Here is a 12103-nt window from a genome sequence, read left to right as displayed (position 1 = left end):
TGAACCAATGGTAGCCACCACATGTATTTGAAAAAGAAAACAAATAAAATCCGAGCACTTCAACAATTCGGAAATTTCCTCCCGTAATTTTCTCTTCACTAACCAATAACCCTTGTTTTTTCTATACACATCAAGTCATATATGCCAATGGTTCATCAACTTAGCACATAAAATTCAAAACAACAAATCTCTGTTCTTCAAGGGTGACCAAAAATGTGTTCCAACATGTCATGACGTGCCTAAATGCCCATCAAGATAATTTTTAATGGTGCCCATCAAGATAATTTTTAATAGCTACCAAGGCACAAAATAAATAAATATTGGCCAAAAATCAAGGTCGTGACAATAAACTTGTTAAATATTTTAAAATAATTATTAATATTTTAAAATGCAAAGTTATATTTATTTATTTTTTGAAAAACATTAAAAATAATAGATAACTTTAACCCTGAGGGTAGCTCAATGGAAATTTTGAATCAATAAGTGGTGAGAGTCCGTAGGTTGTGAGTTCGATACCAAGTATGCTCTTGAAATGGTTCTGTCCATTTATATGAATTTCAAGGGACCACAAGTAGTCATCAGCATCGAAGGGTGATAATGTTGAACCTATAGTCGCAAGGGTTGGTTGGTTCCATATCTCCCTACATCGAGAACATCTTTCCTAAGGAGTATAAATCTAATGAACAACACCTTGCAAGGTGAAATCCCCCAAGAAGTTGGCCGTTATCATTGTTCAATGCTTCAAGACTTGAGGTGGGTAAACTTGAATTCCAATCATTTTGGTAGTGGGAATGTTAATTATTTGAATTTCTTTAATTCCTTAACCAATTGCACCAATCTACAACAGCTAAACATCTATGGCAATCATTTGGTGTTAAGCTACCCAACTCTATATCCAATCTCTCAAAACAACTTAATTACTTGGAGGAAATCAGAGCATTCTATTTCGAGAGAGATGGAGAAGATGAGAGAGAACATATTGAGAGATTAAAAGAGCAGAGCAGGAAAATAGAAAATGAAAGTGATAGAACACTACGTGAAAATATCATAAATTTGACGGCCCAAAACCGTCGAATTATGTAACTATTCGTCAGCCTCGACCGTCGAATTGGGCCTTATTGAAAAAAAATTCAGCGGTTAGAGACCATAGAATTTTCATCATTTCGACGGCCCAAAACCATCGAATTGGGGATTTTTTTACAACAATAACGACGGCTTTAGACTGTCGAATAATATATTGTCGACTGCTAAAGCCATCGAATAACATTTTTTCGTTGGCTTGAGACAGTTCTTTTGCATCTTTCCTTTCTATTCTAAGCTTCATTTGGGAATCCAAAAAACGAAGGCCCAATAAGATTGGTTCTGATTTGAACTACATGGAACCCTCATTTTTTGGGCCTAACTACTAATAGCATTTTTAATCATAAAATTGGTTTATCAACCTGCAATGATAATGGTTGAGACATTTGAAAATATGTTTATTGATCTCTTTGGGCTAGAGAAGAATGTGAAAATACTGGATTAGTTCAGATGGATACCAGTGTGACAACGACTGGAATCAAGAATCCCAGTAAAGCAAATGTAAATTCATATCTGGAATGGATGCACCTGGGTGGGTCTGACTCAGACCCAACCCAGTTTAGGCCATAGCTTCAGATGAAGGGGATATAATTATTAAGGAACAGAGCATGCTTTCTATTGTATATCAAGGTTATCTACCTTTGAGCAATGCCATTTATTACATAGGAGTTAAAATAAATCTTTTACGTTCAACAGATTCTCTTTTTTTTCTTCTGACAGGTGAATTGCAAGTTCCAACATCAAATTGGCCGTTGTTACGGAATCACCATCCGAACAAGCAATCTCATTCGGCAATGACATCTTTTTCTTCTCGTGATACAAAACTGCATCTTTTTATGGAGATTCATAATTTTATACTCCGAGGAGAGCACATCTATGATTCTTGAGCCTGTCACGTCAGGTAAGTTGATTGAGTTGCCACATGCCAAAGTCAGATTATCAACACTCTTCTCTTAGAGACAAGATCCAGAATGGCGTCCTGTTCCTGTAGCATAAGAACAGTGTCTACATGGCCTGTTTTGGTAGAAGTTTAAAATACGTTGGACACCTTACCAAGCCTTTTTTGGAAGCAGGTCTTCCCCCATTGTGATAAAGCTTAATTGTTCCATCTGAAAAACAACATCACCTTACTAAAATTTCAAACAGAAAAACAAAATGGGATATGACCATGTCAACCATAGTGTTTTTAATGCTCACAGATACTGGTTCAAAGCCGGATAGTTATTCGAAAGTGTTCTCTTTTATCATAATTGTAAACTTGCACTATACATAGCAAAGACCTTTGTCAACATCAACCTTTCATTTTACAATTGATTATCTGACTTGACAAATTTATACTAAAGAAGGTAAGAAAAATGCTTACAAATTGAACTGAATTAGGGAAAAGAAAACAAGAGATTGATATAACGTTATGTGCATCAAAAACAGAAACAAGGAAAGGCAACCAAACAACAACTACCCAGAAAGAACAATCCAAATACACAGTCAAAGAAGACCACTTTTGACTCCTCGAACATTTTGCTTCAAAGGCATAACGAACCAAAGACAACAAATCCAACCCATATTAGATATGATAGAAATCATTTTAAATAAGATGAGAAATCGACAAATTTAAGAAAGATTGGGCTGGGGGGGGGGGGGGGGGGGGGGGGGTAGGTCCAGCAATGTTTGCAAGAGAAATACAACCTAATGAGACCTTTGTTTCTTCTTCTTTTTTTTGGGTTGAATAGGTAAAATATCTTTTTTCTTTGATAAGTAGAACAGGTAAATGATACCAACTAAAATAAATAATACAGACGAGGACAATCAAGGGGACACAATACAATACAACATATTTGATCCCATCTCACCACAAAATCTTCGAAGAAGAATCCCTTAAACTCTTTAAACACCTAACACCAAAAAAATAAAAATAAAAAACCCAAGACCGACACAACAAGCTTCTCTTAAGACACATTCCTTCCATCAAAGACACGGCTATTATGCTCCTTCCACACCAAAAATGAGTTGGCCAACGAGCCTAAACTTCAAAGACACTTTGAAATGACCAAGGCACACCAAATGGAGAATGCAACCATTGGCAGAACTCTAGGACCCCAAATAAAAGGGAAGCTTGGGTAGCTTTGATCCACTTGAATGGACCATAACAGTCCCTACACCCTATGTCTTCCTTGTACGTTTTATTAAGGCCGATGTGTTGGATCAAAAATTGGTACAGATGGCTGAACAGAAACATTAGTAATGTTGAAAGCTTTTCCACACCCATATAAAATCATCTAATGCCCTCGTCTTCAATTTTCTTATTTATTATTTTATTAATTGGTTATCTTCTAAACTAAATCCTTCACACTTAGAAGTTTCTAAATGATAAAACATACTTTTTACAGGGAATTTTTCTAATATGTTTTATTTAATAATAAAACATACGTTTTCTAAGAACTGATTCTTTAAGTTTAACATGATGGAAACACTAAAAGAACTGTATCTGCATTCATATCCTGGATTTTGGGATCGAAGAAATGCACTGCGCCTGTATCCATCATCTTAGCCAATGATATTTTGAAAATAAACAACAGCTTACCAACAGAAAATGGTTACGCACCTTTGTGATCCCTCGGGAATATTGGAAATAGAAAGTTTATCTATTTCACTGTAAGTCAGACTAGATTTAGATCGCTCAAGTGTGTCATTAGTCCAAGTCACAGGTACCAAGATTGCAAAAGCAAGGAATGTGATCGGAACAAAGATTTTAAGTCTGCAAGAAGGAAAAAAAAAATTAGCACCAAATTTAAGGGATAGAGGCTTTGATGATGGTGATGAGCACCAAAGAAGAAATTACACAACATATTAGAGTACAAATTCAGGTTAGGATTGTCTTCACTCTTCAGGGATAAGAAGTTTGAAAGTTCAATATAGAGTAAGACAAATCTTTGGTTAATATGCAATAAACCGTATTGGGTGTTTGAGCCATTCACCGATAGATGTATATCGATACCATCATACAATACAAAGAATAAAACCCCTCCAAGATTACCACCTTTTTAGAGTTAAAAAATTTCTTAATTGATTTTAAAAATACTGATTGAACTTCACCTTTTCTTTCTTTTGAACTAACTGAGTTTCTCTTCTGGCCAAGACCAGATTGGAAAGTTGTAAAGCATGAGAGTAAAAAATTGCGAGAATTAATGACGGTATTTTCTCTTTCCATTTTCAAATTTCAACCGACTAAAATGTGGCACAATTGCAAACTTTATCCATCTTTAGATAAACTTTAGGTGTTTAGGACAACAAGATAGGAAGTGAATATCTAAGTGTTCAACTCTAACATTGTTCAGGGATCTAAAAGGGAGTTTATAAATGGATTAGGTGTTGGATTGGCAAAGACATTATCAAAAGCTTTTCTGAGGTCGACTTTAATGGCACATCTAGGAGTTCCAAAGCAAGATGTTGTCTATGATTCTTACACCCTTTGGTGAAGGCAGCAGATTGGTTGCTATTAACTAATTGGTGAACCACCTTCTTCATTCTGTTGGCTAGGAGCTTGGAGATGCATTTGTAAAGAACATCGCAGCAAGATATTGGTCTATATAGTCATCAAAGACACTGGCAACAGCAGTAGCATTCACTTCTCTAATCATCTTGCCACTCTTGAGAGTACTCTTAATGGCTCTGTAGAGGTCTTGTTCAATTATCTCCAAGCTCATTCAAGAAGCTAATCTTGTTATAAAAGCACTAATGATTAAAAAATCTCACTTATGATGCAGTACCAATGGCAAGAGCACACGCACGCACATACACACAATCATTTGATGCAGTACCAATGGCAAGAGCACATCATCATCAGCATCTTAAGCCTTATGAATTAAGACAAGGGCAACAACATTTTTTTTCGAATTATAGAATTAGAGACAACAGAAACTAAAGCCAAACAAACAAAATCCATTAAATTTTTTAATAGATTTTATTTCATTGTTTTGCTATTTTAAATTTTGAAAGAAAAACAAAAGATATCTGCAACAAATTTATCATATAAATGCAAGAATAGAGCTACCAAAGCAGATATCCATTGAAATTGATGCAACCACCTCTATTGATTTTAGATGCTTAACCATCATTCATCAAATATAAAATACAGACATAATTAAAGATGCTACAAGAGGGCTGGCAATAACACAAACCATACAGAGAGATCTAGAGTAGTTTTTTAGGGTTTTTAAGAGAGATAGACTTACAGATGAGATTTGGAGTGGTTTGATCGGTGGCACTGATAAGTGAGCTTCAGTTCTTAAGGTTTTTGACTTGAGCTCTGATTTCTTCTTCGTTTTGAGCTTTGATTTCTTCTTCATTTCGAGCTCTTAGAGATTAAAACCATTGACGAAGTGAGTTATCGATCCGAAACGGGAGATTGAGGGACGTGAGTGAGATTGAGAGATCGTCGATGGAAATGGAAGAAACTTCTTCAAACTCAAAAATCAGTACAGATGGCTGAGAAGGAAAATCGGCAAAGATGGAAGACCTGACTCTGCAGTTGGATCAGGTTTTTTTTTCGAGGAGATGTGGAAATCAGTATAGATGGAAGAACTGAATTTGCAGTTGGATCTGATTTCATTTTCGCTGAGATGGCTGAGAAGGAAATCGGTAAAAATTTTGGTGGTTCGTTGGGCTCGGGCTGTCGAATTGTTTTTCTTCACTTATTGGCCAGCGAAAATAAACGTGAGATTTGGGCCGCCGAGTTTAATGCTGTAATAGTAGCGAATTTTAATATTTTTGAGGTAATGGAATGAGGCGAAAACAACTCTAATTTTAAAAATTTTGTTACGTTGATTTTAGTCACACTGACATTATATTATGTGACTAAACAATATTATGAAAATGCCATCACTTATATAACATCGGTTTTACAAAAACTCAACGTTATAATTAAATCAAAAAATCACATCCATATCACATTAGTTTTTATAAAAATCGACGTTGTATTAAACATATAATGTCAATTTTTCTAAAAACTAATGTCATATAGGGCTTTTTCTTTTCTTTCTTAGTTACATTCATCAATCCAGATTGTTCCACAAAATGTTTTTAAAACTTTTATCACTTACATTTATTACATTTTCTAACAAATAAATTAAACCTAATAAGAAGGCCTGCGCATTTTTAACAACACAGTGATGGCTTTTAGGGTTGCTTTCCTTCCTTCATAAAGGGAGAATCAATCTTTAAAGTCTAAACACATCACTCGAAGTGTACATCCACTATGAAGAGTGGAATCCAACAAAAAATAGTTGAAGCTTTCCTAAACTCTTCCATGGCAATATGAAGATGAATCAAGATGATGAAATATTTTCTTTTCTTCGTCATGGTCTCCAAATATATTCAACAAAGATGGAAACGATTTATATTTTTGGGTAAGAGTCAAAGCTAGAAGGTAATGGACAAAGCATTTCATCTAACTTCATAAATAATAATATCTTCCTAAAGCATTTCTTTTCTTTGCAGGATTACTACGAAAATTCTAGCTTTGTAACGTCATTTTATTTTAAATCTAACATTAAAAATGCAATAGCAAGCGCCTTCGAAGGATTTAGCTACAGGCAGGCTAAAACGCCAAAAATTGATTGTATTCAGTTATTTCTTATTTCATAACCATAATTAATTACAATCAATTTCGCAAAATTTTATTTTTGTTTTGTTTTATTTTTAATTATTTTGTTTTTCTATCACTTGAAAAAAAAAAAGAGGCCTAAGTGAGACTCGCCCTAGGTCAATAACTTGGTATTTAATAGGATCTCGGGCCAGGCCTAGGTTTGATTTATTTGGAAAGCACTGCCCAATTACTGTAGTGGTATTTTTTGGAGATTCATGTAGGTAGGCGTCTCAATGGGTCGGTTCTGGTTTGGTTTGTAAGGAACTTGTAACCATTATATTTATTTCAATTCTAGTTCTTCTCGATTTTGGGTCCGGTTCCAAAATAAATGGAACTGTAACTGCCAAGAAAACATGGGTACCCATCGGTTCGGGTTTTTAAGAATTAAATGAGGAAAAAAATATTTTAAAGCATTATAAAACTTTTTACCTTTCAAAAAATTAACATATTATCTACAAAGTTATGAATTTAGTTACAATTTGTTACAATGAAGATAAACGATTAAACTTTTAGAAAGAGAACATTTTTTAAGTTCGAATTGATAATTTATGTGAAAAATTGAAGAACTTTATATAACATGCATTAATTTTAAAATAAAATAAAAAACCTTTAATCATCTATAATATAAAAACAAATGACAAATAAATTAGTTCTAGGTATTTGTGGGTGCCCATTGGATACAACCTAATGGCTTTGGTTTGGTTTCGATTAATTAAATATGTACCCATTGACACCCCTACATTTAGGTCCTCCAAATTCTGGATTTTGGCTAATAAACGTAAACGGTATGCCGTCGAATCTCTGTGCCAATTATTCTTTTATTTATAAACATACTTGCTTTGCCCAAAAAGTAAGTGTTGTATATCAGTGGGTTACAAAATTACAATAAATAAATATAAAAAAACAAACAAACAAACCATAAGCGAAACTTAAATCTAAACTCAACAGGGGAATGATCATCCATCTATTGATGAATTCTATCTTCAATAAACATTTTCTTAATCATTTGCAACTCCATGAGCACATCTTTGATTTCCATTCGGTCACCTACTGACTCTGTAGAACATGCAACTCCAATTCTGAACATGGAAATCAAGTATTCTCGCATTTCACATATTGTATTGTATCTTTGATTTTCAAAATCATTGATAGCTTCATTATGTTCTTCTACACATAACTGTGGATCCAAAATTTCCATCAGTCGCCCATTCAAAGCCATTTTGGAAAACTGATGAAGGCTTAAACCATCCTTGAAAATTGCATCAGTTGGCCTTTTTCCTGTTAACAACTCCAACAAAAGTATTCCGTAGCTGTACACATCTCCTTGTGTAGAGACCTCAGAACCCATACCATACTCTACAATCCAATATGTATTATCTAGTCAAGTATAAAATTATATATATATATATATATATATATATATATATATATATAGAACTTGAAATTTGTTAACATAAATGAAATTCATACCTAGAGGGATATATCCAATGGATCCTTTTACAAGTACTGAATTGGTTTCAATTTTACCGGAATTGCTTGCATTTACAGCGAGAATCTTTGCTAAGCCAAAGTCACTCACATGAGCTACCATTTCGTTGTCAAGAAGAACATTGCTTGGCTTTAGATCGCAATGAATAATTTGTGTTTGACAATGATTATGAAGATAGTCCATTGCACAAGCAATGTCGATTGCTATGTTAAGTCTCTGGCCAAGGTTCAAGTCTCTCGATTGAGGCCTCTTGTCTGAATTTGGATGCAACCAATTCTCTAGACTCCCATTAGGCATGAACTCAAAAACTAAAGCTTTGAAATCATTACCACTGAAGTCCATACTTGAGCATGCAGTTATGATTTTGAGTAGATTTCGATGCCGGGTATTTCTTAAAGCTTTACACTCAATAATGAAACTCTTGGAAGCTCCTCGTATGTTAAGGTTGAGTACCTTCACTGCAATAAGTGTCTCATCTGGATGAAGAACCCCTTTATACACAGACCCAAAATTTCCCATACCAATCAAGTTGGTTGAAGAAAAACCATTTGTTGCTTTATGGAGTGCATTGTAAGAAATCCTTTTAAAAAAGTCACCCAAGGAAAATGTGAAAGAAGATTTCATCCTTGGCTTTCTCATCCAATAGATAACGAGAAAAGATGCCCCCACAATTGACAATACAGATATTATTATACCAATTGTCACCTTCAGCACAAGAGATGTTCTTCTTTGCTTGGATTTCTTGATGCGACATGCAGGTAATTGAAGTTCTGGGATGCCCCCACAAAGTTTATTATTCCCAGAAAATATAAATTCACTTGCATTTTGAAAGACACCCTTTATTGGTACCTCACCCTCAAAATTATTGAAAGACAGATTTAAATTTTTTAAAAAGACTAGGTCATCTAGATCTTTAGGAATTTTTCCAGATAAGTTATTATGCGAAAGATCTAAATCTTGAAGATTTTTCAAAGAGCTAAAAGATGAGGGGATGGGTCCTTGAAAGAAATTGCCTGACAAATGAAGGTATTCTAAGCTCAAACAATCACCAAGTGTGCTAGGAATTTCTTGAGACATATTGTTCTCAGAAACATTTAGCACTACAAGATTTTTCAAGTTACCCACTTCCAAAGGTAGGGACCCTGTCAAAGAATTATCAGCTAAGAGGAGAAACAGTAACTGCAACGATAAACCAAGAATGGTTCCGTTAAGGTTATTTTTTGAAAGATCCAAAGTCTGTAAAAAACGATAATTCTTAAAATCTGGAATGACACTTCCTACTAAGAAATTGTTTGATAAATTGAGAGAATATACATTAGTGTTGTTCCCCAGGGAGTTAGGAATATATCCTGACAATCTATTTCCACTTAAATCCAACTTTTGCAACTTTTGGAGCAACCCAATGCCATTGGGAATGCTACCGGTGAGAAAGTTATTCCCCATAGATAGCATAATTAAGTTAGTGAGGTTTCCAATTCTAGAAGGAATGCTTCCGAATATTTGATTTTGTGTTAGATCTAGTGTAGTGAGTTGGTTGGACAGATCGGTTATAAAATTCGGTAGCTTACCTCCAAAATGATTTCCACTGATAATCAACGATTGTAGCTTGGTGCAGTTGGTCAAGGAATTTAGAAAATTCAAATCATTTTCTTCCCCACTTCCTAAATGATTGTAAGCCAAATTTAGACGCTGAAGGCCATTTAGGTTTCCTATCTCAGTTGGGACTTTTCCAGAAAAATTGTTGGCAGGAATATCAAACATCTGAAGTTGCGAAGCATTGAACAATGATGTTGGAATGGATCCAAAAAAATTATTTCCTGCAATAAAAAATAATTTGAGATTGGGAAGATTTAGGCCTATCTCAAGTGGAAGATTGCCAGTTAGTTGGTTATATGGTACAGAAAAAATTGCTATAGACGAGAGATTATAAAGAGAGGGAGGAATGGTACCAGAAAAAAAATTTGGACCAAGACCAAGAATATTAAGATTTTTAAGTTGACCTAGGGAATCTGGAATACTTCCTTGTAGAGAATTTCTTGCTAGAGAAAGAGTGATGAGAGATGAAAGATTCCCAAAGGAAGTTGGGATCCCTCCTGATAGATTGTTGCCATTAAGAGCCAATAGACTGAGCTTTGACAAGACCCAATCTCAGTGGGTAGATTCCCGACAAACTTGTTGTGAATTAGAACGAGTTTTTTGAGGTTTGAGCATTGGGAGAAATTAACTGGAATTTCCCCTCCGAAGGAATTGTTGCCCATTTCGAATATTTCAAGTCTGAACAAGCGGCCGACTTCTTGGGGAATTGCACCTTGGAAGCTGTTGTTCATGAGAATTATAGTATGTAGGAAAGAGAGGTTTCCAATATAGGGAGACATATAGCCTACCAACCCTCGTGATTGTAGGTCCAATGTTACCACCCTTTGATGTCGACGACTGCATACAATACCTGTCCACTCGCAGAAATGGAGAGAATCATTCCACGAGCTCATAATTTGCTGAGGATCATGATGAATGAGATCCTTGAAGGCAAGCAAGGCGAGTCGATCAGTTTCATTCCCTAAGGTGCTAGATTTGGCCAATCCTATTGGTAAACCAATGCACAAGAAAATGAGGGAATGTAGAAGAAAGAAATGAAGTACACTCATCATGGCCAACAATGTAATTAATCTCTCCAGTGAGTGGTTTGCGAGGTTATCTTTGTGAGTGAACTATATAGAGAAAAAAAAAAGGTGAATAGTGAGTCTAGCAAGGATAACGCTTAAGTAACATTAAAATGTACATTGTGGGCTTATATTTCTGACGTAGATGGAGTGTCAGAATCATAGATATTTTCATCGAGATACAAGTTGAAAGCGGATCATCTGTTGTAACTTTTCCTGTAGAACCACTGTAACACTTATGGACGGTTATCAAAATGCCACGTAAGCACATAGAAAACCTTCAGGGCTGACATTTGTTGCAAAATGGAGATTCAGGTTTTTTTTTTTTTTCAAATTCTTTTTGAAAATCAGATCTAAACCATTGATTCAATTGAGCTCTAGTGTTTTGTGTCCCCGTGATATTACAATCTCTTGACTGTAGACATAGTGCTACAGGGGCATTACAGGAAAAGTTGCTGAGAGCATCAACTTCCCTCCACGTTGTGATTAATTTTTGAGATACTATTCCAATATATTCAAATTGGCACGTGTCTCTTGACCTCAGTCTTCTCATATAGACTAATAGAAAATGATTTCAGAATCCTTGATTTTTTCTTTTTCAAAACTAATCATAATGGTGATGGAAATGATGATGATGATAACAACTATGTTGATGATTATGGCATTAAGATCATTTTGATGAGAGAATTTAGGTCATTCTTCATTAGTCTTCAAGAGAATATGAAGGTCAAGGAGGACATACCATCAATTTAAATCATAGAACGATGCATCTGAAATATTAACAAAAGTGAAAAGCATAACATTAATTTCAAGATTTATGGGGTTACATGTCATTTAAAGACACTGGTTTTGCCAAAATTTTGAAGTGGGCAGGCCCCTTCAAAGTTTGATCCTCAAAATTGAGGATTTTGTATTTTGTTCTATAAGACAATACGAAGGTCAAGGAGGACATGCAATCAGGTTAAATAATAGAAGGATGAATCTCAAATATTGGGTTTTTGTTAACGTATGATAGTAAGAACACAAGTTAAAGTGCAATAAATACACTTTGGAAATAAGCATCTGAGGGTATTTTGAGTATTTTTAGCACAAAATACAATTTCTCAAGTGTATTGCAAACCGAAGGGGTTTTGTATATTGTGGACAGGAAACTTGACTTGTGACAACCACTTTGACAAATGGTGGGCTAAGATGCCGTGTGATTCGGATAGACTAAAAGACTGGACTTTT

At 34.9% G+C, this 12103-nt stretch overlaps 1 protein-coding gene and 1 long non-coding RNA gene across 2 annotated transcripts; both read right to left on the bottom strand.

The window, feature by feature from the left end:
* Nucleotides 1-1720: 1720 nt before the first annotated feature.
* LOC147380744 (uncharacterized) lies at nt 1721-5822 on the bottom strand. The gene is made up of 3 exons (XR_015175156.1): nt 5313-5822; nt 3683-3835; nt 1721-2189 (listed from the first exon to the last, which is right to left on the bottom strand). It is a non-coding gene; the product is annotated as an uncharacterized LOC147380744 (long non-coding RNA).
* Nucleotides 5823-7606: 1784 nt separating this feature from the next.
* Nucleotides 7607-10943, bottom strand: LOC147380743 (uncharacterized). The gene is given in 3 exon segments (XM_086431316.1): nt 7607-8080; nt 8195-10349; nt 10352-10943. Coding segments are annotated over 3 exon segments (3054 nt in total). The 5' UTR covers nt 10859-10943; the 3' UTR covers nt 7607-7688.
* Between the last annotated feature and the right edge of the window lie 1160 nt (nt 10944-12103).

This window comes from Akebia trifoliata, unplaced genomic scaffold (assembly GCF_017979445.1).
Source record: "Akebia trifoliata isolate Shusen 1 unplaced genomic scaffold, ASM1797944v1 Contig01021, whole genome shotgun sequence".
NCBI classification, from domain to species: Eukaryota; Viridiplantae; Streptophyta; class Magnoliopsida; order Ranunculales; family Lardizabalaceae; genus Akebia; species Akebia trifoliata.
This window is presented reverse-complemented; position numbering and strand designations above follow the sequence as displayed.